Genomic DNA, 26,349 nt, shown 5'->3' with positions numbered 1-26,349 from the left:
AGTAACACGTCATTTGCATAAAAGGGGTTTCATTAAAAATTATTGGGTTTGAACGTCTAATGGTGAAAAATTGCTGGTGAACGTGCTAGAGACTAGCAATTCGCATGCTTCAAGTAGTAGACCGACTATGGAATATGAGGAAAACTTTAATATGATCGGTGACATGGTTGAGGATGCTTTTGGTGTGAATGTGACCTATGATCAACCTGAAGATTTTGATGGGGATGAGTTGCCGAATGAGCAAGCGCAGAAATTTTGTGAAATGATATCCACGTCGCTAGTTTGTGTCTTGCTTTCCACGCCACAACTTTCTCCGTGTTTTGTGCCATCCTGCTTTTTCCTGGCGTTGTCTGTTCCAACAGCCAAAAGTTGTTGGGTTCCGTGCATCACGTTGCGACGTAATTTCCATGTCACTATATAGTGACGTGATAATCATGACACAACAAAGTCGCCACGTTCTCCCAAGCGACATAAATGTCCACGTCGCTTATTTTGTGTTGTGACGTGATATTCCATTTTGTGGCGTGGGAATCACGTCGCTACAAAGTTTATTTTTTGTAGTGTAGGCTCATGTATGTATGGTAAGGTGTATGGACTGTGTCATGATTGTGTTGATGTGCATAGAAAAAATGCAACTGTGTTTGAAATGTATGGACCTGCAAGTTATACCCATGGTAGATGGAAACAAATTGGATGCATATCTTGTAAGTAGGCGAATCAATGTGGGTTTGATGTCTTAATGTATATGGTGAGTGTCATGGTTTTGAACTGGTTGCATTATGCATTGTTTTGGATTGTAGTGAATTGCATTTGAGTTGTATCAAAATAGATTTTGTTATAATGAAGTGTTGAATGCTCATGGTTATTTTGACTTGATGCAGATTTATAAAAGTAAGCTTGGCATGTTGCAAGGCCTTGTGAAGCAAAAAAGGCAAAGTGCGGAGGTTGTTTGGTCATGAAGCATGTTGAAGCTTGAACAAGTTTGGTCATGAAGATGGAGCAGGATTGAAGCTGAATATTATGGAATCTTGGTCAAATGGTAGTGTGTTGACTTTGGTCAACAGTTTCACCAAAATGTTAATAGTTGACCAAAAATCAACTTAGGTAAAAAAAGAGAATTTTGTGTACTTTTGCTTGATGTAACGTACTTGGATTGCAATTGTAATGGTATGTACCTGTATTGAAACGAAGTTGTAATGAACAAGGCATTTGGAAATAAAATTTCCTATTTTTTTCAAATAAATTTGAATTTCTCTCTATTTCCCTCAACATGTTTCAATTTGAATCTTCCAATCTTTTTTCCCTTAAGCAACTTGAAAAAGCACAAAGAAAATTCCAAGAAGCGTTAAGGGTGACTTTGGTCAAAAGTCAACCTTCCTTTATTGACTCTGACCAAAAGTCAAAGATATGACATAGTTTTTTCCAATGTGTGTCCCAATCCTTGCAAAAACCCAAAGCTAATGACTTGCAACCCAAGTAACCAAATGAACCCTAATTAATGAGAAGTGTGTCACATGAAAGTCATCGCCAAGACCTTAATTCATATGATAACCCAAACATAGAGAAATGACATTCAATTCATGATCCACAAGATCTCCACCTCTAAGTTCAAGCCATTCCTCATAAGACAAACAAGCTTAAGTGTTGAGGAGAGGAACCTACGATAATTGTAGGGTCAAACCCTGATTCATCTAATAGTCCTAAGCATAGGGAAGTATCCCTGAATCCATGATTAAATAGCACTTCATTTGAAACAAGCCTTTACAAGGTCACAAGTAGGGGTGGGAATAGGCTAGGCCGAGCTAGGCTTTTCCAAGCCTGAGCCTGACCTGCTAAATATTTCAAAGCCTAAGCCTGGCCTGTTGCCTATCATAGGCTTAATTTTAGGCCAGAGTCTGGCCTTTTCGAATGACTGTTTGGCCTATTAGCCTATATAAAAGCCTGTTTTATTTGAACATTTGTGAATAAGAAATTTAACTAATGTTTAAATAGACTAGCAAATTACAAGATCAACGAGACTAAATGCTTATTTCATTGACTTATTCAAATTTACCTATTAACATAAGTTATGTGATAGTATTTGTTTGAGAGAACTTATGAAAACGACTTATGACATTGTTCATAATTTTTTTTCAACTTATTTTCACAAGTTCTTCTAGATAAATAAACTTATTTTTTTGTATTTTAATTCAAAGTAAAAATAAAATATAATAATAATATTAAACTTATTCATATTTATTTAAAGAGGCCGGCCTGGTAGGCTTAAAAGGCTTTTTTCATGGCCTGAGGCCTAGCCTTTTTAAATAAATAGGCTTATAAAAAAGCCTAGGCCTTTTCTATTTATAAAAAAAGCATGGTCTGGCATGGGCCTGTGTAGGCTAGGCCGTAGGCCCCTGTTAGTTGGCCTGGCCTATTCCCACCCCTAGTCACAAGCATAATGAGGTAACCCCACTCCATGATAAAAAATCCTCAATTGAAATAAGTTTGCTTGATGTAGAAACCTTAAACCATCATATGTGCACTGATCCAATGAACCCCCATGTGTCTTATTCAATGAATGGATACATATTATGCTAAGGTCATAATGGAGTGATGCAGATGAAATGGGAAGCCTAAGCCAATTAGAAGTTAGAATTAGGAGGGCAGATTTTAGGGCATGACAGTAGTTATGGGATCTGGGAACAAAGGGGTTTAAATGAAAAGTATGTACAACTGATTGGTTAACTTAGACAAAGCAAGAACAAATGATATGTAGAGGTTCATTTGGAGTCTTAGGCTACAAGAATGTGTCAAAAGCTTTATCTGGTTGTTAAGGCATGACATATTGTTAACTAATCAACAAAAGAGTACAAAAGAATAAGGTGAAGTCGTTTGTAAGTTTTATGGAAGTGTATATGAAACTACATTACATGTAGTTAGGGATTGTCAAAAAGTTAGACAATTTTAGAGTAATATAATTCTTGAAGATATCAAGTATGAATTTTATAATATGGAGCTCAATGATTGGGTTGATTTAAATTTAAATAAGGATAACCATTGAAGTAGATTTTGGGCAGTCAATTGTCATAGCTTGTGGTGGGGGCCCAATAAAGAGCTTCATGAAGAGCCACGGTCGGCCCTGTGCATTGCAAGAAGTGCTACAACACAGGACCCCAAATTTTGGGAGGCCCCAAATTTTTAAAAGGTTCAATTTTTTTCATAAATATTAATCGAAATAAATAAAATTTTATAATAAAAATTCAATAAATAAAAAAAATACTATAATAAAAACTCAATACATACAAAAATTAAGATAGATCAAAACTCAAAATAATTATAATTAAATATATTATTGATTAATACATAACTGTAATTTTTAAGTGTTTTTTTTAATTATTATAATTATATTTATATTTTAAATTTGGGTCAATTTTTAAAAATAGAACAGAGCCTCTGCGTTGATTGGGTCGGCCCTACAAAAAGCATTGTGAAAGATCTCAAAATCCAACCAACTTTGTGCATGGTAAGATTAGGAATATGATCATTCCTTAATAAATAAGGAAGTTGTTGTGTAGAGAGAGAGAGAGAGAACTTCCATTTTAGTGGGGTGAAAAGTTCTAGAAGATGGATTGATTAAGCTCAATATGTATGGAGTGTGTAGTGCTACTAAAGAAGCAAGGTGTGGAGGTATCATTCAAGATAGGAAGGGCAAGTGTAAAGTAGGGTTTTATTAAAGTGTTGGAAAGTGTATTACTTTTCGAGTGGAACTTTGGGGAGTGTTGGAAGGGTTGAGGCTAACTAAAAAGTTTGAGTTTTTTAAGGTTGAGTTTTGTGTGGATTCGAAATCGATTGTAAGTTTTAGAAATAAAAGCTTTGAAAGTTACATAATGGTATGCTCTGGTTAAGCAAATTCAAAAATGCATGGAGTTACATGAGAAAGTGAGAGTGGATCATTCGTAAAGGGAGGCGATTTCTTGTGCGGATGCTTTAGCTAAAGTGAGTATTAATAGCTTGCAGGACAAAGTCTTCCGAGAAGATGCTTCAATTTTCATCAAAGAATCGATAGATATGAATGTTAAGGGACTGTTTCTCCGAGAATAGTGGTGTAGTGTTTATTTTTTTCGTGTGTTCGACCCTCGTTATAAAAAAAACTCTAATTTATTTAAATAATACTACTTTATACCAATTACACTAATAAAATAAAAAAAATATAGCAACTCATCACTTTAGATAGTATTAAATAAAAATTAATCAATTACCACCTAATTAGTAAGATAATAACACTCATAAAATAATTAGTTTATAAAAAAAATGATATAAATGATTTATAGATTAATTATAAAATTGTTAAAGTAAAAAAAATTCGCGGGTAAAGGGAGAAAGAAATTCATAGAGCTCTCACTGCTCTTATTTTCTTCCCACCACCGAATGGTTTTCTTCAACAAAACCCTTTTTCAAACACCCATTTCCCTAAATCAAAAGCATTCCTTTTGTGATTGCAGCTTCATCCGATGTTGGGTGAGAAGTACCCAAAGAAGAAGGAGAAGAGGAACCATATGAGTTTGACCAACCTGAAAGGAAGAGATGGTGGAACTTACATTGATGCTATTGCTTCTGTTGGGTCAGCTGATATAGCCGGAGTGTTCAATGTTGGTGATCAACTTGTTTGCTATATCATCTTCAACATAGTTATTTCAATTGAAGGCTTAAGGTTTCTATTTCTTCTCGGAAAAGATAAAAACTGGCAGTGATTTCACTGGTAAGGTGGTTATTTCACATATGTCATTATTACTTTATTAGACATTTCATGAAATTTGGTTTACAACATATAATCATGCAAACATACAAAAACCATAATGTTGTGCTGGATTAAGTAAATATTTTCCTTTATTACTCAATTGCTTTAATTTCGAAGCATCCAATTTGCTAGGAGTATATTTAGATTAGGATTAAACAAATTAATGGTATCTTCCTGATAATCCTAATAATGTCCATTACTTTTTTGTTTAAATGCTGAAGGAATGCTAAGTACGAGGAAGCATTAGAGAAATTTGAGGCAGTTTTGGGAACAAAGCCAGAGCCCGATGAAGCAGCGGTAGCAAGTTATAATACTGCTTGTTGTTACTCTAAGCTAAACCAGGTAAATATGTTTCTTCACTTTACAAATTGTATGTATGTGCTGCACTCTACAAATTTGTCATTGGTTTTGGATCATTTTTTTGAGTACCTAGTAATCTCTATATATGTAGATTAAATCCCTCAACCACATCTTTTCAATGATTAATGTTACAACATGTCAAAAGTAGTTGGGGAGTGCCCAGTACAAAGTAAGCCATTTAAAAAACCCTTTTCAACCGCATATTCTGTGATTAGTTTTGTAACATTTTCCATCTTAGTAGTATATATACTTTACCAATTTATATCCATTAAGTCCCACATTGACTAGAACATCATACAACCAAGTGTTTATAAATGTCTGACATGCTAGTTGGTTCGCCGAGCTGAGTAGCGCCAGCTTGTGACCCATGTGGGGGCACCAAAGTGATAGAACATGGCTAAGGCTTAACAGGTTGGTCTGGTGGTTGCACCATGCTGGCCTGCCCGCTCCAAAGGTTGCGAGCACTTATGCGCTAAGGCATGGGTCTTGTGTGTCTTAGACAGGAGGGCACAGCGTGAGGCTGGTCCTGACAGTGGAGGAGGGATCACGTGCCCGCTGCACCTTTGGCCCACATACCTGGTGAGCCTAGCCTCTGAACTATCTCTTTTTTTGGTTTAGCTCTAAGGAATTGATTGAGCAAATATGATCCCATCACATTTGTAGTTAATTATAGGACTCAATTTTTTTGTTGCCACCTTTGCAGGATCTTGTTTTATTATTTACTAGTAAGATAAATAAGAAACTTATGATCAGTAAAATTGTCCATTTCCATCAATACTTTTAATAACACCAACATCACACCTCAATAGCTTTTTCTGTCCTCTATTTTGTTATATGTTGTTTCTTTGGTTTACTCTGACCCCAAGACATGTATGGGAGACTTGAAACTCAAGCCTCTTTTATCTGGTCCATCCAATTTGCCACCCGTAATTTGAATAAAAAAGAGTGTGCATGGTAATGTTACTTGGACATGGTTTGAGCATGTTATATTCTTTTCCTTGTATTATTTTTAGTTTGTGTGATGCTTATTTATGTAATGCCACGGGACTGTAATTTCTTATTCTCTCTTTGAGCTTATGACCGGAGTTTGATATTGCATTAAGATTTTTGAGAAGAATAACCTCTTTGAATATATATAGATAGGACTTAAGTACTTTGAGATTAGTGATATCATATCATGCTCAAATAATGCATTATAAGCTTTTCAAATAACCTATTTAGCTAATTAAATGACTTTTTACCTATAGTCAGGACTAATGGGCAATAATCACATTCATTATAATGATGATTAATCTCAACATTTTGAATATGACTTTGATTGACTTTGAGATTAGTGATATCATATCATGCTCAAAGCAGGTAATTGGAGGCCTAATTTAGTGAAGACTGTATGATCAAGTTATTATACATTTCATAAGTTGTCATTTTGTATATATGAACTGCAGAATTCTTTTTTGAAAAGTAAAACAGTGTACTTTATGTATGATCCATAATGTTTGAGATATGAGTGAATCAAAATGTTCAACATCCACAGTGCTGTTTTTGTTGGAAACAAAAGTAAAGAATTTTCCAAAAAAGTTCAATAAATTTTGATTTGAAGATTTGTGATAAAGGTCATGGCCTTAGAAGAATTCTTTTTGATTATAAATATGTAATGCTCTTGGTCATTGTTGTTATCTTCATCGCCGTGGTTTTGATGTGTAGAAGCTTCATGATTCGAAGAGCAAAAAAGTTACAAACTGTCCAAAGAAGCAAGTAAAAATAATTGAAACTAGCATCTTTTCACCAAGTGAATATTGATGCAAGTCATTGGATGAAGATGATTTAATTGGCTGTGGTGGTAACGGAAAGGTTTATCGAGTCGCATTGAAGAAAAACGGGATGATTGTGGCTGTGAAGCAACTAGAGAAAGGTGGTGGTATGAGAATGTTAGCTGCAGAAATGTAGATTTTAGAGAAGTGTGCTTAAACTTTATGCTAGTTTTTTTAATGGAGGAACCAATCTTTTAGTTTGAGTATATGCCATATGGTAATCTTTTTGAAGCACTTGATAGAAATATAAAAGATGAGAAGGTTGCTTGGGATTGGGGTCAGAGGTATAAAATTGCATTGGAAGGTGCAAAAGGGATTTGCTATTTTCATCACGAATGTTCTCAACCTGTTATTCATAGGGATATAAAATCTACCAGCATCTCGCTTGATGAAGATTATGAGTCAAAATTTATTGATTTTGGTGTTTCTGAAAAATCTCAGATGGGTTATAGCTTTTTTGTTGACACACATGGTTATATTGCTCCAGGTATGTTTTGATATTGCTTTCAACAAGAAATTTCAATATACTGTTTTTAGTTTCAAAAGTATCTCATGTCTTACACATTTTCCATATGAAATTGCGATATAGATTAGGACAAGAGAATTAAGGCCAATAATCTTAATGTTCAAATGCTGATGGAATGCTAAGTACGAGGAAGCAGTAAAGAAATTTGATTCTGTTTTGGGAACAAATTCAGAAGTTGAAGAAGCAGCATTCACAAGTTATAATGTTGCTTGTTGATACTCTAAGCTAAACCAGGTATGCATTTCACTATTTCTTCATTGGTTTTGGATCATTTTGCTGAATGTATTTAGTCTGCGTATAACTTTCTTAATAGATTTAATCCTTTTATATATGTTGTGAGTAATTCGGTTCAATAATCCCTAAATGCATTATAACATCAACCAAAACATTTTTGAGTGTTATAACATTTAAGCATGTTCCATTTGGGATCATTTCAGTCCCACGTTGGATAGAACATCACATAAGCAAGTGTTTATAAATGTCTTACATGCTAGTTAGTTCGCCGAGCTGAGTAGCGTTAGCTTGTGACCCATGTGGGGGCATTAAGTTGATGGAACATGGCTAAGGCTCAACAGGTTGGTCTGGTTGTTGCACCATGCTGGCCTGCCCACTCCAAGTTGCGAGTTGACCCATGGGACTTGTGCGAAGGCATGGGTCATGTGTCTCTTAGACAGGAGGGTACAGCGTGAGGCTGGTTTCACAGAGCAGCGAATACTTCCTACTCTTGACAGTGGAGGGATCACGGGCCGCTGCACTTCTAGCCCACAACACCTGGTGAGCCTAGCCCCTTGAACCATCTAGTTTTGGTAGTGGTAGGAGGGTACATGAATAAATATATTTAGCTTAAATTTCTTAAACTGAATTTCACTTACAGTTTTATTTGTATTCAAGTTTTGGTAGTGGGGTTCATTGAATACATGACTAAATGAATATATTTAGATTAAATTTCTAAAACTGAATTTCACTTACAGTTTTATTTGCATCATTTCATTCAAGTTTTGCAATGTTCTTCATAAATGAAAAACAAACAATATTAAAAACCTTCATTAAATTTTCATAGTTACTAGAGTTTTTACTGAATTTTCCATATATTTAGCAATTGGTTCAAAATTTACATAGAAACAAATGGAGAACCCAAACTCATACAAAAGATATTCAACCATTCAATTAAATTTAGCAACATGTACAACATGAAAACATTATATACTTAATTAAAACATGAATAAATCAAAGCAAGATTTTTTGAACTAGTTTTGGTGGGGTGTGCCAGGCTATTGCAATAGTGCAACGCAAAAGCGACACATGAGAGACCCAATAGCAAGCTATTGTGGTGGACTCTCCCCCTCAAGAAATAAATTTAATATCGTGTGGACCATTGGCCCACATATCAGATATTAAACTGATAAGAACAGATACTACACTTGATCTTAGCCAAAAGGCCGAGGTGGGACTCTTATGCACCAACTTGGAGACTACATATTTCCCTTTCCTTTCATAACGAATCACAACGTAAGTCCAAGATCTCTCTATTGATTCTAAATATTTTATGCAATTCTCGATATGTCTAGTTCTAGGGGTAAACAATTAAATGGTGAGTCAAACATCCTTAATGCAAAGGACAAGTTGAGGAGTTTTAGAGGTTTTGATATTAATGGCTAGGTGTACAAGTATTTGTAGAGTGGGTTGAAACATTACTAAAAAAACAAGTATGTATTGTAGTAAGCTGCAAGCACAACCAACTTTGTCCAGATATAGATTTTAGGTTCTATTCTATAACTTTGTCCAGATATATATTTTAGGTTCTATTGTATTGTGATGGAGTGATAGTGTGCCAAAAGGATTGGTTATGAAAAACTTGAATTGGCTTTGCAGACACCAGAATGAAGGAGGGTTCAAGGGTATGGTTCCAAATTACTTTCTTTCCCTTGCATTCTACTGAAGTAAACTGCTACTTGATTGAATCCTTGCATGCCTAATATGGTTGCAATATCGGCTGTAGCATTTTTGGATTAGTGTTTTAACATGTCAAAACTAGTTTTGGAGTGCTTGGTACAAAGTATGGCATTCAAGAAATCATGTGCCAACTTAATACTATGCAAATTTATATCCATTAAATTCTGCATTGGCTAGAATATCTCACATGTTTACCGAGCTGAGTAGCGCCAGCTTGTGAATTGAAGGTTTAGGGTTTGTTTAGATTGTGGATTTAAGCGTATTTATTTGGATGAGACTGTTTAGAAGGATTTATGGAAACAACATATCACATGTCTATTAGTTGTTTAATGCATGTTTTGACATATCTTATGAAATACTTTATTAATAATGGAGATTTACAAATTTATTAAGAGCTGCGAGGGTACCGTGTGAGGCTGGTTTCACATAGCAGCAGACACCTCCTACTCCTGAAAGTGGAGGGAACACAGGATGTTGCATCTCTAGTCCACAATATTGAAATAAGGAATATAGGATTGGTGACCTTTTTCTTGTAAAAATTAGATAGAGATGTAAGACAAATAACATTTGCCATATGAAATTGTAATGTAGATTATGACCAAAGAATTAATGGCATCTTCCTGACAATCTTAAGTATAGTCTTCTTCCAATCATTCCTTTAAAGGTGTACAAGTATTTGTAGAGTTGGTTGAAACATTACTCAAAAAACAAGCATGTATTGTAGTAAGCTGCAAGCACAACCAACTTTGTCCAGATATAGATTTTAGGTTCTATTCTATAATGATTCCCATTATCACATCCCTCTTCTTTTCTATCTATAACACAAATTTTCATCATAGTGTATTTAAGAAAAACAATTTTTCTATCATAATTACATCAATAACTCTTTCTCGTCACTTCCATTTGCCTACCTGACACTATCACAAGTACTACATATATCAGTTGCAAATGAAGTGTGCAAGTAAAACACCCACGGTCATAGAAGGACATCATTTGGTTATTTATTTGGTATGAAAGCCATAACACTTTCAGCCTCTGCTTATGGATCTTAAGACAGTGGAGGGAAATAGTTCATCTTAAGAAAACATGCTTGTTTATAGATGGATTGGATCTAATTGCTCCTGAATTAGCCAAGGGTCTTAATAATATGGTAAAATACAATCCATACAATTGATACAACATTAACTGTTGTGAACTGCAATTGTGAGTAATATCAAAACACACGTGTTCAGCAGAACATGATTTGTTATTCTTTTCGAAAGAGGATCTCATTCTATGTAATTACCAAGTCAATATACCTTGTTGACTCCAGAGTGACTGGAAATGGATCTGAGATTTTTAAATCATGTAAATGTAAAAAACAAATTGACATTAGAATAGGAGGGGGCCGCGCGAACGCAGGCCCCCACAGCAACAAATTATGATGTAGGTTCCACCACTTGGGTAGACCTTAGGGTAGCACCCCTCCTAAGTGCAATGGAGGTCACTCTCCTAGGCCATGGTCCTTCATGATCAACCATTGACCCCATCCAGGTAAGTATGTTACAATGAGGGTATTCAAGTTGTTTTATAGTCCTTCTTATCGCAATAACTTTCAGCTTTTTTCGGTGTGGGACTCAACTACCAGTACCCAATGTATTTCCCAACTTGTGTAAGATTGATCGATAAAGGGTGCATGCCGGTACTGATTGTTGGTGGTGTAAGTTGGAGTTGGAGACAGCAGAGCACGTGTAGTAAGAGTATTCATACTGCTGCTATATAGGAACACTGGAGAGAAAATCTGTCACATATTACATGCACTATCAAAGGTGTTTCTTTGAATCTAATATTCTCCTTGGATCAATGGTTTCCATTCAATAGCAGTAGTAACCATGAAACAACAGAGTATCATGCATTGCCATACCTTTTATTGCAGGTTCTTTGGCTACGTCCGTCCATATCTTCTGGTCTAAACTGTATCATCCATTGTCTCCAATGTACACACATTCAACCCATTGGCTATGGGCTGCAGGTTTGTACTTTTGGTATGACATGTTACCTGTTTTATTCATCATTCCTTTAAATGGCTCCTTAATTTCAAATTAAATCTTGGCTAGATTTTATCCTCTAGCTACGCTGCAAGAGACTGCTGCTGATAGATTGCTTTATGCAGCAACTTATCATATTGTCAATGGTCACACACTAAAGCATTTGTCTGCTGCAATGGTTTCTCTCATCTTAACAGTAATGAATGCAAAGAGTGAGGATATGTCCAACGCATAGTTGGAATTAGCTTTTTGTTTATGGATATCTATAGGATTGTATAGAAATGGGGGATTTTAGAACATTAGTAAACAAATTTGAGACTAGGAATTTGGGAACATTTTTTTGAGTGGATTTAATATGATTTTTTCTTGTAACAGATGTACGCATGAATATGATTTGCTGGTGTACTGCTAAAATCTTTCTGCACTATATAGCATTGTTGTTATTGCTGCTTGTCATTGTCATTGCTACTTGTTATGCCAAATTATTGCATCCCTGCGTGAATTTTTTATTTAACATGCTCCGAATAACAATTTCATTAGTACACATTAATTAACTATCTGGTTTGTATCCCCCGTATGTATAGTCATATTCTAGTAGTCATTCTTTTTACTAATGGAATATAGCATCACATCAATTTTAATAGACAAAATCACCATCCCTATACATAACTTAAATTCTCAATTTTCTAATACCCTGTCTCAACCTGTTACTTTTAATCCACAAAATGAATGAGGAGTATCTAAAGAATCTCACACGACATAGCTAAAAACTCAGTAACCAACCATCTTACCTCTCAAAGAGACACTAGAAAGAGTTTAATTAGGTGCTAGAGGTTAGACACAAAAAAGGTGAAGAAAAACAAAATGATTCAAGTCAAATCATGAAGTTATGATTTGAATCAAAGATAAAATGATTTGAATCAAAGGTAGTAAAGTGAAAATTTTGTCATTTGATTTGAATCATGACCGGTGTTTATGATTCAAGTCACGTTAAAGCATGATTCAAATCACATATGTTTTTCAAAAGATCTTTGGATCATATGAATCGAGTCAAAGGTCTTGTGATTCGAGTCGTGGAGTGTTGTGATTCAAATCAAGCTAACATAACCAAATTTTAAACTTCATGTTGATGTTTAATTCGAATCACCCAAAGATATAATTCGAATCAAGCTTCATAAAAACCTTGATGTAAATATTCTAACTTGCAATTCAAGTTACACTCAACATATTGACTTAGATCAAATTACTTAGACTAAAAAACACATTGTCATAGCTCCAAAACTACTTTGTTGAATGTAAGGGTATCTCAAAGGTACATATCTAATCGAATAATCGAAATAAACAAATTAAAAATGAACCACAAATAAGCGATAAATCAAGTTACACACACAAATCAAAGGTATTATTGATTTGATTTGAGCATATGATTTAAATGAGATTTGATGAGCAATTTGATTTCAGGTTAATTGATCAACATACACAAATGATACAACACTTGTTTGGAACTTTTGAAAATATCTTGAACTATTAAGCTCCCCTTGGATTAAACACTTAATGTACATAAATACAACGATAATATCTTATAACTTTTTCTCTCTTTGAAAAATATCAAAAAGAAAATGGAAAAAATAAATAACACGTTTACGTATGAACTCACAACAGCATGGAAAACCAATTCAAAATGTCATGCAAAAGAAAACTACTTTGAAAACAGAAAGTCATATACAATCACACCCACACACATGTAACGCGATTTTAAACAATACACGAGATGAGATAAGAAGAGATAACAGGCTAAAGACAATATAAAATAGAAGAACATCATCAAAATCAACATAAATGGCCAAAAGCATGCCATACAAAATATGGTCCACAAAAAAGACTTAACCAGTCAAAATATTCAAAATAGCATATATATGTATGTCTGAATAAAAAGTAAATAAGAGTCCTGATATAATACAATGATGAGAATAATATACAACATACGGCTTGGCAAATTAGGATTTGGTCCAAAATAAACTCTACCCAATTGACTTCTTTCTATGACATCAGAAGCCACGTGAGATACAAATCTTAGTTGTCAGCTATATCCCAATTCCTAGGTTTCCAGTAGAGAATCTTTACAGCGACCTATTGAAGCATCATTATTTCACACTTCATCTGGCTAATGGAAAAGTTTGCAGTGTCCAAATGATATTTGTACATTGATTTGGAAATAGATGCAACAAATTGAGCATGATTAAAACCTTGAGCATCACACTTCATGTTAGCTCAACACTTTTGTAACTAGCTCTTATGTAACATTAATTCAATAGGTAACATGCAGAGAAGTGGCTCTCATTTCCTAGGTATTTGTTAGAATCATCATTTGCTAAGGTGATTGGCAGCGTCTTTGGACGACCTCTCATATGCAAATGATATCAACTTTCTGCTTGCATGTTAGTCTTACTGGATATGTTTGAGCCATCCTTCTTACTTTTAGTTGAATCGAAAACTGGTATTTGTACATCAAATTTAAGTGGAACAGCTGGATGAATTTTAACTTCCCTATTCATATGTGTTTAACATTGAGATCTTTCCCCAGACAGCTGAATGAATACTAACTACCATTTTCGTTGCGTAACATGCACTCAGATTGTGCAAATGATTTCACGAAAGCAACTACACTAACAGATTAGTTAATAACTTTATCAAAGAAAGTGATTAATTTATAAGATGTGGTCTTAGTACTTGGAATGCAGAAGGTAGGATTCTACTCTTGTGTACGCATTTTCACAATGTTTTCCTCACTGAGCTTAGCTCATAGTTTTCAATTTTATTTTTGCAGGAAACAGTAGAAACTGATCGTAATCCAAATTATCTTGAAACCAATACTTGTTGAATGAAATCATGGAAGCAGATACAAAATGAAACAACATTCAAACCTTACAGTTTAATACTCTACAGATGAAAACTTCATAAATAAAGCTTCTTATCATTACATTATGATGTGTAATGGGAAGGATGAAGTTGAATCGGAAGTCCTTTTTCAGGTTCTAGCAAAGGATCATACTTGAAATTCTCATCAGGATTAACTAAATCCCACTTGAAACGTTTCACAATATTATGCATAAACACGAGTATCTCTAACCGAGCAAACTCTTGTCCCAAACACATCCTAGGTCCTCCTCCAAATGGAACATATGAATAAGGTACTGGTCCTTCTCCTTCAAATCTTGACGCATCAAATTTTTCAGGATTTGTAAACAGTTTTGGATCCATGTGTGTATGAGTGCTCCAATACAACTGTCAAAAACAACACATACATGATTTATCATAAATGCACTTGTTTTACTAGGATCTTAACAGTGATGCGTGATTAACATACCTTCCAATCAATAGGGATGTTACAATCGGCATAGGTGAAATCCTTCGTAGCATTTCTGTAACCACCACCGACGGGCGGCGACAGCCTCATAACTTCAGATGTAAAATTCCAAGAGTGTTTCATTTTTTGAACATCCTCCCACTGTAATAACTCTCCTTCCTCTTTTCCTTCGCTAATTTCAAGTTGTTCTGTCATTTAAAAAAATAAAACAATTTTAACGTTTATCCTAATCAAATTTTTATAAAAAGATCTCGTGTTCCGACATCAAGTCTGCTGCATTGCGCATAAAACCAATGTAGCAGACTTAAAACTCGGAACATCTTTAAATATTTTATTGATAACCTTTCAACACTTGTTCATAAACTTCAGGCAAATCTCCGAGATACTTCATGACCAATGATATTACGGAACTAGAAGTGTCATGGCCAGCGAAAACAAGTAGTAACATGTTATCAAGAATCTCCACTTCACTCATAAACCTTCCAGTTGTGTCAGGTGTAACAAGTAAATGTGACAGAAGGTCTTGTGTAGGTGAAGCTTTCTTTTCTTGCAAATCCACTTTCCTTTTCTTCATAATCAATTTAACTTCTTTCTTTATTGCATCTGCAGCTTTCATTGACTTATGAAACCTTGTTCCAGGAAAATTGATGGAGAAGCCAATCAACCCTTTGAGAAATTCTTCAAAATATGATGAAAGGTTTGATAATTGGATAGGATCTTCCATGCTTAAAAATAAGCAGCAAGCCAATTCAAATGTGTATACTCGTATTATTGGATGGACAACAACCTGTTCCTTCCCTTCAAGAAGTGAAAACTAACAGGTATTAAACTTTTGATAAGTAAAAAAATCGTTTACCAAGTAAAAAATTGCAACAACAAAAAAAAATGATAGAACCAACCGCGGTTCAACCTGACTAACATATAACTTGATTGAACCGATCAATTCGGGTTTTTGTTTTGTTTTGAAAATTTGATATTCGGCCTATTCAAGGCGACCAATCTCACCCTCCACTAGCGGGGGCCCCATTTAAAGGCGGAGCATAGCTCTATATGGATTGACTCAATACAGGGATTGTTACCAACCTAAGACTTTGAGAGAAACACATTCTCAGATCTCAAACCTTCATCAACTAGTCAACCCCTTAGAGTTAACCAGTTCGGTTTTTAAATCATAAACACAAAGTAAACAGTTTTTAAAAATTTAATCAACAAAGTATTAATTAACAAACTATGATCAAATTATGATCAAATGGTAGGAACATCTTAGCCAAACACTTAAGCCTATATTGGTGACAAAGTTTGTTACCTTTCCAATGTGTGTTGATATGATGCTGAGCAATCCTATCCATTTTTGGCAGGTAATTTCTGAGTGTTTCTGGATTAAGAAAACTCATAAGCAACCTTCTAGTTATCTTTGCATCATCACCAACTTTAGTAAGAAGAGACAACCTTAACAGCTTCCTAACTGAACTAGGCCACCACACTTGAACATTCTTGTTTTCATTGCTGAATAGGAATTTGTTCCCTGCTGTTCCACAAAACACTGCAATATTCTCTCCAAATATTGATGTCTTGAAAACCCTTGAATTATATTTCTTCATTCTCTCTTGTATGAACCTTATTTGTTTCCCCTCAAGATTTGCTTTGAAAAACTCTAAGGTTTCTCCAATGATAGGTAATCCTAAGGTTCCCTTAGGAAGATTCAGCTTTCTGAGTTTGATAATTCTTGTCATGAAATGCACAAAGATAACAAAAAGTGCCAAAACTGTTGGTAAAGCTATGAACTTAATCATTATCATCATCATAGGGATTGGTTTTTGAAGATTTAAGTTTCAAACTATAAACTGTTGTCACTGTTGTCACTATCAAAGACAAGTTTGATGATAGTGATACAGAAAAGGAACAAAAACAGTGTTTATAACATAGATAACATTTGTGACACCTAGTTCAAAATAGTAGTTGATGTTTTATTATTGAGTTTGGTTAGTGGTATTAATCATGATTGTGTAGGTTGACATTGTTAACTAAATATTATTTTAATCAACATGTGTATATACATTGGATATATAAATGAACCGACGGATGGTGATAGAACAGTAAAATGCTACTAGTTTATAGTGAAATGCACATGTCATGCATGACATTTACAAAGACACGCATTTGTTTATTTACAAATCATGTTTTTGTTAAACATAATTAGTTCAATTATTGCATTACTTATATTGGTTTATTGTTAGACAATCTCTCATCTCACTCTTTGAGGGTTCTTATGCACCATGTGCATTTATAAAAATACCTCTGTTTTTTGAGGTGTATCTCCAGAAATACTTTTTTTTATTTAACGTTGAATTGTTCCGTAGGTGTATCTCCGAAACATTTTTTTTAACGTTGTTTAAACGGTTTCGTAGATGCATTTACGGAACAATTCAATGTGAAATAAAAAAAGTGTTTTCGGAGATACACCTCCGGAAACAAGGGGCAAAAATGAAATTTTGTCAGGTACCTAAGAGTATTATGGGATTAATTGAGATATTGTCAATTGGAATAACAAACATTCCTTATTTTATGGGCCTTTAAATCCGCATTAAATATTTGGAAAATGGATGGTCTCATGTTTTTCTCCTTCAGCTTCCATCGTGCAGCAAATCTAAAGGTTAATAAGTAAGAAAAAAATAATGATATAAATTATAAGTAGGTAATGTAATCCAAGGATTATAATTGCAACTGAACAAGAAGCAGTAGAGAAAAAATTGGAGAGAATTCAAATCCAAATATTTGAGTCCATTGAGTTGTAAAACAAATAGTTTAAGGTAACTTAAAGATTGTTGAAACTGCTGTTTTTTTACCACTTTAGTTGGCGTAACCGGTTACACTGTTTGCTGTAATCAGTTACACTGTTTGTCGTAACCGGTCACATTGTATCTTAACTGTTTTTCTGTTTCTATTTAGGCAGTTTGTTAATTCCCAATCATTTTGTAACTTGTATTATGTAAAGGGGCTCACTACTCCTATTATGGTTAATGCCATTTTGTCCACTCACCCTCAATTACTCTCTCTCTCTCTCTCTCTCTCTCTCTCTCTCTCTCTCTCTCAATTTCTTTAATCTTCATCTTCTTCAATTGTTCATTTTCTCCATTGATAAACCTTAATTTGATTCATATGTTCCAACATTTGGCATCAAGAGCACTAGTTCTGATCTGATTCCGCTGCAACAATGAGTACCAATGATCGAATCCCTACCAATTTACCGATTCTTGATTCGAAGAATTATGATAAGTGGTCTAAGCAAATGAAAGTCTTGTTTGGATATCAAGAAGTTCTCGATATCGTCAACAATGGTGTCACACCACTTGGGGCTGAACCCACAGCTGCACATCAAGCCACCTTCAAGGAAGAGAAAAATAAAGATTATAAAGCTCTCTTCTTGATACACTCTTGTGTCGATGGTGATAACTTCGAAAAAGGTCGGTGATTGCGAGTCCGCGAGGCAAGCTTGGTTAATTATGGAGAAAGCATATGTTGGGGCTGCGAAGGCGAAGGTTGTGAGGTTACAAACTCACAAGAGGCAATTCGAGTTAACGCAAATGGAAGAGAAGGAAACGATCAACGATTATGTGATGCGCATTACGCTGTTTGGTGAATTAAATCAAGTCGTATGGGGAAACTATCTTAGAGCAGAATGTTGTGTCAAAACTCTTACGTTCTTTAACGTCAAGATTCGACAACATTGTAGTGGCTATTGAAGAGTCGAAGGATCTTGCGTCGTTGAGAAAGGATGAGCTTCAAAGTTTCTTAGAAGCACATGAACAAAGAATGGACGAGAGAGGAAGCGATAAGGAAAAGGCGGAGATAGCATTATAAGCTCGTTTCAATGAAAAGAGTAAAGGTTTGAAAGGAAAATGTCCTTCGAAAGGGAAGCAAGATGGTGGTGATTCTCAAAATTCAAAGCGACAAAAGAGTGAACAACTCAAATGGTTATGGTGATCGGAGCAACGTGAAACTTGGAAAACCGAGAGACATGAGCAAAGTGTGGTGCTAAACAGTGGGAATCTAAAGGTGATGAAGCCAATGTTGCAAGACAAGAGGTGGATGATGAAGCCACTCTGTTAATGATAATTACCGATGAGTTTGGTGGCATGACAGAGGTGCGGGACAGCAGCTGCAGGTCACGGGACATCAGTTGCAGTAGTGCAGAAAACACGACAATTTTGGGCTCGGAACAAAATATGATGATTTCGGTTCGAGATGGAATCCAAGGGACCAAAGCACACCTTGAGGTGGTGTACTCCGATGTTTATGGGCCTATGCAAGTAGACACATTTGGTGGAAATAGATATTTTGTCACGTTCATTGACGATTTTAGTAGGAAGTTATGGACTTACATCATCAAGAGAAAGGATGAGGTGTTTGATGTATTCAAAAGTTTTAAGTCCATGGAGGAGAGGCAATATGGTCACAACTTGAAGATTCTCAAAACGGATGGTGGAGGTGAGTATACCTCGGTTGCGCTTGGGAAGTATTATGGTGATGGAGGTATAGTGCGTGAGGTTATACCACCTTATACACCACAGCGAAATGGTATTGCCGAGAGGAAAAATCGCTCAATTATGAACATGGTTCGAAGCATGTTAAGCGGTAAAAATATACCGAAGGAACTATGGGGAGAAGCGGTCTCTACAGCCACGTACTTGTTGAATCGATGTCCTACAAAGAAGCTTGAGAAGCTTATATCGAAAGAGGTTTGGTGTGGATTCAAACCGAATCTAAGTTATTTGCGAGTTTTCGGTTTGGTGGCTTATAGACATGTGTCGGGTCAACTTAGAAAGAAGTTGGACGACAAGGGAGAGGAAATGATTTTCGCTGGATATCACTCTACAGGAGGTTACAAGTTGTTTGATGCGAGAAATCGGAAGATTCTGATTAGTCGGGATGTTATTTTTAAAGAAAATAGCAGCAGCAGCAGCAACAGTGTAACCGGTTACGGCCAGCCAGTACAAACTGGCGTAACTGGTTACGAGCAGGAAAAACATAACAGGATTTTTGCAGAGAACTATAATCGGTTACGGCCATCTAGTGCAATTTGGCGTAACCGGTTACGAGCAGAGCATAATCCCAACGACACTGTTTTTAGATGATCCAGTCATCCCCGAAATAGTTCCGCAGCCTCCGAATGATGTTCAAACTTAGGAAAATCGTAGAAGATCAACAAGGCAAAGGGTGTTGCCTTTGAGACTCCAAGAATGCGAGAGATTCCAAGATAACAAAGTCTATAATGAAGGTGATTTCGTCCATTTTGCGCTTATGGCCGAATCTGAACCGGTGAAGGAATAGACTTTGAGGAGGTGTTTGCAACTGTGGCTAGGCTTGAGACCATCTGGTTGGTTGTTGGTATGCAAACAACAATAATTGGAGCGTTTATCAAATGTATGTCAAATCTGCGTTTTTGAATGGTCCACTTGATGAGGAGGTTTATGTTGGGCAGCCCCTCGGATTTGTAGTGAAGAATCAAGAGATGTGATACTACAAGTTACATAAAGCTTTATATGGTTTGAAACAAGCTTCAAGAGCTTGGAACAAACGCATATATGGCTTTCTTATTGATATTGGTTTCAAGCGGTGTGTGTCCGAATATGGCGTGTATGTGAGATCGAATGCTAAGGATGGTGTGATAATTCTTTGTCGATATGTGGATGATCTCTTGATTACCGTCAGCTGTGAGGAGAGTATCTCAAGGTTCAAGAAGGAACTCATGAGTGAGTTTGAGATGACGGACCTTGGGATCATGAGATACTTCCTTGGCATAGAGTTCCAAAGGTAAAAAATGGGACTCCTCATGCACCAAAGGAGGTATGCACTTGAGATCTTGAAGAGGTGTGAAATGGAGCATTGTAATGTTGTCATTACACCATGTGAGGCAAGGCTACAACTGTCCAAGAGTGAGGATGAACAAAATGTGGATCCAACTCAATATCGGAGATTGATTGGATCATTGCGGTATTTATGCAATACGCGACCGGACTTGGCATTTAGTGTCGGTATTGCAAGTAGATTCATGGAGAGACCTAAGGTATCTCATATGGCAGATGTCAAGAGGATCCTTAGATATGTTAAAGGAACTCTTGGTTGTGGAATTCTCTTTTCGGCATCGGATACGGGCCGGAAGTGTGATTTACTTGGTTTCATCGGTTCTAATTGGTGTGGTGATAAAGATGATAGAAATTCAACAGTTGGCTACATCTTTATGCTTGGTAGAACACCAATCTCTTAGTGTTCGAAAAAGGAACCAGTGGTAGCACTCTCATCTTGTGAGGCCGAGTATATTGCGGCGTCGTTGTGTGCTTGCCAAGCCATGTGGCTTATGAATCTATTGAAGGAGCTTAATAGTAGTGAGGGCGAGGCTATTACACTCCTTGTTGATAATGTTTCTGCGATTAACCTTGCGAAGAATCTGATTGCACAAGGAAGGAGCAAGCATATAGAGATGCGGTTTCATTATTTGAGGGAGTTAGTGAGCGATGGAAAGTTACGATTGGGATATTATTGAAGCGAAGATCAAGTGGTTGATTTGTTGACCAAGAGGGTGACAAATAAAGTGTTCAGGAGGCTGAAGATGAAGCTGAGCATGCTTGACTTGGACCAACTGAAGTGAGGTGGTGTGAGCATGCTTGACTTGGACCAACTGAAGTGAGGTGGTGTGTTGAAACTGCTGTTTTTTTACCACTTCAGTTGGCGTAATCGGTTACGCTGTTTGCCGTAACCGGTTATGAACCCGTGAAACAGGTTTATTTACTAGCATTGTTGTAGTAGCGTAACCGGTTACGCTATTTTCCGTAACCGGTTACACTGTAGTTTAACTATTTTTCTGTTTCTGTTTTGGCAGTTTGTTAATTCCCAATCATTTTGTAACTTGTATTATATAAAGGAGCTCACTACTCCTATTGTGGTTAATGTCAATATGTCCACTCACCCTCAATTACTCTCTCTCTCTCTCTCTCTCTCTCTCTCTCTCTCTCTCTCTCTCTCTCTCTCTCTCTCTCTCTCTCTCTCTCTCTCTCTCTCTCTCTCTCTCTCTCTCTCTCTCTCTCTCTCTCTCTCTCACTCTCTCATTTTCTCTCAATTTCTTTAATTTTCATCTTCTTCAATTGTTCATTTTCTACATTGATAAACCTTAATTTGATTCGTATGTTCCATCAAAGATTGCTACCACACTTTCGTATAAATTCAAGAATATTTTGGGAATTTTTTAATAAATCCTATAAGATGGAAAAATACCCTATGAAAATTTGAAAATGTCCTTCAGATTTTAGAAATGTATCTCCAAATGCACCATTAGTCATTTTAAGACTCTTCAGAAATGTATTTTCGAAATAAATTTAGTCATAAAATTGGGGCGTTGTTCAAAAACGAGTGAATTTTATGTTTGAGGTGCATCCAAAAATGCATTTCTAGAATCTGGGTGTATTATTGTATTTTCATGAGGTGTCCTAGTAATCCATATGGTGCATTAGAAAATCTCCAATATTTTTAAATTTAGAAGATGTTTCTCCTGACGCACTCCAAATACATTCGTTTATGAGTTTGGTCCAAAGACAATGCAAAAAAAATTACAGAAATGATGTTGTTTAATCAAAAACGCGTTTGGATGTTTAGATGGACTGCATTTTTGTCATTAACGTTATTCTGAATTGTAAAACATTTCAGAAATATATTTCCGAAATTTTTCAATATTTTGATTTTCAGAAGCTGAAGATACATTTTTGAAAGAAATTAAAAAAAAATGGATTAAACTCAGTTGGGACATGTTTGAGTGAGATGCATTATACGTATAGAGTTGTATTTCTCAAATCATAATTTTAAATTTTTATAAGATACTTTTCTATCACTTAAAGTGAGATAGTGTTGGAGGTTGATAGACAATTATTGATTTGTTTTTGAAGATTAAAGTTTCAACTACAACCAGATATTCAAATTACATACTCACTGTGTATCTAATCTTTGATATTGTCACTACATATTAAAGGAAGTGAAGTAACATCAACATGTGCATATACATTAAATATAAATAACCCACAGATGGTGATAGAACAGTAAAATGCTAGTTTATAAGTGGAACGAACATGCCATGAGATTGACAAAGACACATTAATTTATTTTACAAGTTATGTTATTCTTAAACATAATTACTTCAATTATTGCATTACTTATATTGGTTTATTGTTACTAATTTATCTATAACTATTTCTTACTTTATGGGCTTCTGTATGTTAGATCCACATTAAATATTTGAGTCAACTATTTGTTATTTTAAGAGCTTTTTGTCGGCTAGATTCACATTAAATATGGAAATTCACATTAAATATGGAAATTGCTCTTTCCATATTTATGAGGTTCTCTTACACCACCGTAAAAAGATTAAAATGTCTCTAACATTCGGAGATGTATCTTCGGACACACATTTTTCACGCACAACTGAAGAAAAAATGGTGAGAAACTTTTATTCCATAAAAAAATTAATTTGGGATGCATCTCCGTATAAACGAAAGATTGATTTAGAGATGCATCTCTGAAATGCTTGTTAGTTCATTAGTCAATGACTTTTCTGGAGATGCATCTCCGGAGTATGCTCCATTAGATCAAAGCAAATACATGTTGAAACAACAATAACAAAATGAAATTGAACCAACTTAAATTAACTCCAAAATAATCTTTACATAGATAAACATTACATGTTATTAATAACAGGTGGTTCGGAACGTAGCAACATTCTTATAACATCATCGGTTGATCTTTGAATCTTCGTATTCACTTCAATCAGATCATTGGTTGAGTAACAATAAAAGGCACTCCATATCACCATCAAATCATCGTCTTTCTTCAATTCAAGCATCGTGAACTGTATTTACCCTTCGTTGTCTATCGAGGGTGGACGGTACTTGAGCTTGAAAATTCTCTGATTTTTTTGGATATTGTAGGAGAGTATTCAGTTTGTTTTTTAGATCAATGAGAAATACTGTTACAAAGTAATACAGAAGAAGTAGGAAATATCGTTACAACCGAATTCATCAGTGCAGTGTCGCGATCGGTGATTATGACTTGTGGCATGCATTTTTTGTCCTTCAACATAGTCTTGCATATTTCCCAAGCCCGTGTAACATTGTCCTTGTTGGAACAAAATTGATTTATACCATATCACTTGGATTTTGATGATAACAAAGTATTTGAAGAATAAATGGGTAGAGTAATGTGTGTTCAATTGTGCAGGTACAAAGATCAATATACTGGTTGAAAGTCAGTTATGAAACTGGACTGAACATTGAAAGGAAAGCTTTTTAAGAGGCAAATTCTGAAGATTGGATTCTAAAGAATCAACTTATAATCAAAATGATCAAAATATGATCTCTCAAGACTTTGAATATGTCAGCCTCTAAAGAGTCAGAGTCTGAAGGAATAGAAGCTAAGACTCATACTTTGAAGGACTGTAACCTAAATCTAGTCAAAGCTCAATAACTGAGGAAGTCCTGACATGTCGCTATCAGACTCTGAGGTCAATTTGTCTTGTTCTAATCCCGTGAAACTCATCAAAAAGTTGTAGAAGCCTGAACGTTTACAGCTGATAATTCCTTTTGTAGCAAAGGAAGTTCAAATGAGTTTGCAACGACATTGTCCATTTGAGGAAGCTTTGAAACAAATTTTTTGATGCTTCTTTACAAAGTCTCTCTTATGCTTGAAGATCTCTCCAACAACTCTTTCATGGAACTCTATAAAAGGAAATAAAGATTTGGAGAAACACACAACAATGTGCTTTGACAAGAAAAAAAAAGAAGTTACTCTGTAAAAACAAAGAACACAGTCTAACTTAGAACTTATTACCATTGTACATTCTTAGAAGTTCTTGAGTCTTAGAGTTTTCTATGTTGTAATCTCGTTACATCTCTGATTGTATATCAAGTGTAACTATCACTCTATCACTATCATTTATCTGTGAGATAGATTGTTAGAAGTCTCTTGTCTGCGTGCTTGAGCTGTAGTGAAGTCTCCTGCTTGTGTGTTTTAGCATTTATGAAGTCTATTGCTTGTGTGCTTGAGCATTTGTAAAGTCTTTTGCTTGTGTTCTTGAGCAATAACAAGTCTCTTGCTTGTATGCTTGAGCATTAAAATCTCTTACTTGTGTGTTTAGGCATTGGAATTCTCTCGCTTGTGTGGTGAGCAACTTGTAATCAGATTTGGCTATAGTGGAAATCTCTTAGAAGTGCAAGGGGACTATACTACTTCTAATTTGTAGGAGGAACCAGGATAAATTGCTTGTGTGTTGTCTTGCTCTATTTTTTACTTTTGTTCAATATTATTCTGCTACTATCAATCAGACTCTAAATCAGATTCTAAATATTACAATTAGAATCAGATACTAGATATTAAGAAGAGAAAGAAGAAAAATCAACACAATTCAACCTTCGCTCGAAATATAACAGAGTCGCCACCGATCTTTATTTATTCCAAAAGGAAAGGGAAAATATCGAATAAAACCCACACAAAAAGGAATGATGGTCTCAATCAAGAACAGGTTTAGGAGTCGGTTAGGCAAGGGAAGATATTAGCACCCCTCATATCCGTTGTATTCAACGGTATCCATTTAGTTTGTTTTGCGAATGAGTGTTAGCATGATAGTTTGCGATCTTCTATTTATTACGAGGAAAAGGAAAATAAGGGTTTTTATGTTTTAGTTTATTGGGTCTGACAAGATGTTGGATCTCACTCCTACGTATCCTCTGCTACAATGAGGAACTCAATATTATGTGGTTCTAAGTAGAAAACCATGTGTTAGTTTATTGGTTTTAGAGAGAAATATATTAGACATTTAGAGCGCTTAAACCTTTGATTATTGCTCACTCTTGGAGGTTGAATCCTTTTTTGTCTCGCGTTGAAATGGCTAAAACACACGCATTTTTGAAAAGGTTTTCAAAGTCGCACACGAGCGAAAAATAGATGTTAGACAATAGGCAACGATCTAGAGGGGGTGGATATATCGCTCATGAAATTTTCTTGTTTAAAAATTGCTTAACTATGGCAAGCGGAAGCAATTCTTGATCGACAATTGTTTATCCCGAACCATTGTTGAAAGGGTCACATATGCATTTAAACTGTAACAGACGTATTCGATTGATGAGAAACTTAATCAATTATTTCTCAACAATAACGGTTGAATAAAATCACACAATGACACAATAATATTTGAATAAAATCAAACAATGATAATTGATTTCCAATGAAATATTAAACAAAACAACTTCATTTAAGAAATTTGTCGAACACTTGGTGTGCCATCAATTCTAATAAGACTTTTTTTTTTATTTTGTTGATATGAAAAACCAATCGCAATCTTATAGATTAAAATCAATGCGAAAACAACAGTTTGAAATAATGTTGACACATAAATTATCTCAATGTATTGATTGCACCATAAACTGATTCACAATTTGCAATAAAAATTGAAAAATTCATTCATTAATATCACTATGATTATACAAAAA

At 35.3% G+C, this 26,349-nt stretch overlaps 2 protein-coding genes, 1 long non-coding RNA gene and 2 other non-coding genes across 7 annotated transcripts; 2 read left to right on the top strand and 3 right to left on the bottom strand.

The window, feature by feature from the left end:
- The first annotated feature begins 4,388 nt into the window (after positions 1-4,388).
- Positions 4,389-8,279, top strand: LOC131603326 (receptor protein-tyrosine kinase CEPR2-like). 2 transcript variants are annotated; one of them, XR_009284300.1, is made up of 4 exons: positions 4,389-4,738; positions 4,999-5,119; positions 6,842-7,435; positions 7,538-8,279. XR_009284300.1 is itself a non-coding variant. In XM_058875622.1 (2 exons), exons 1-2 carry the CDS (start codon positions 7,156-7,158, stop codon positions 7,540-7,542), a joined length of 285 nt encoding a protein of 94 aa, XP_058731605.1. In that variant the 5' UTR covers positions 6,502-7,155; the 3' UTR covers positions 7,543-8,279. The 2 variants fall into 2 exon arrangements, 1 of the variants encoding a protein (XP_058731605.1); XM_058875622.1 differs by lacking the exons at positions 4,389-4,738; positions 4,999-5,119 and having other exon boundaries at positions 6,502-7,435.
- Positions 8,280-8,730: 451 nt separating this feature from the next.
- LOC131608288 (U2 spliceosomal RNA) lies at positions 8,731-8,925 on the bottom strand. Its single transcript, XR_009285563.1, has one exon. It is a non-coding gene; the product is annotated as a U2 spliceosomal RNA (small nuclear RNA).
- Positions 8,926-10,798: 1,873 nt separating this feature from the next.
- LOC131603327 (uncharacterized) lies at positions 10,799-12,051 on the top strand. Of its 2 annotated transcripts, none has more exons than XR_009284302.1 (3): positions 10,799-11,235; positions 11,343-11,438; positions 11,830-12,051. It is a non-coding gene; the product is annotated as an uncharacterized LOC131603327 (long non-coding RNA). The 2 variants fall into 2 exon arrangements; XR_009284301.1 differs by lacking the exon at positions 11,830-12,051 and adding an exon at positions 11,580-11,821.
- Positions 10,808-10,968, bottom strand: LOC131608520 (U1 spliceosomal RNA). Its single transcript, XR_009285774.1, has one exon. It is a non-coding gene; the product is annotated as a U1 spliceosomal RNA (small nuclear RNA).
- A 2,079-nt stretch (positions 12,052-14,130) lies between the features above and the next one.
- LOC131607856 (beta-amyrin 28-monooxygenase-like) lies at positions 14,131-16,799 on the bottom strand. Its single transcript, XM_058879810.1, has 4 exons — positions 16,128-16,799; positions 15,164-15,619; positions 14,822-15,009; positions 14,131-14,739 (listed from the first exon to the last, which is right to left on the bottom strand). Exons 1-4 carry the CDS (start codon positions 16,624-16,626, stop codon positions 14,437-14,439), a joined length of 1,446 nt encoding a protein of 481 aa, XP_058735793.1. The 5' UTR covers positions 16,627-16,799; the 3' UTR covers positions 14,131-14,436.
- Positions 16,800-26,349: the final 9,550 nt, after the last annotated feature.

Source organism: Vicia villosa, linkage group LG5 (genome assembly GCF_029867415.1).
Source record: "Vicia villosa cultivar HV-30 ecotype Madison, WI linkage group LG5, Vvil1.0, whole genome shotgun sequence".
NCBI lineage: Eukaryota > Viridiplantae > Streptophyta > Magnoliopsida > Fabales > Fabaceae > Vicia > Vicia villosa.
This window is presented reverse-complemented; position numbering and strand designations above follow the sequence as displayed.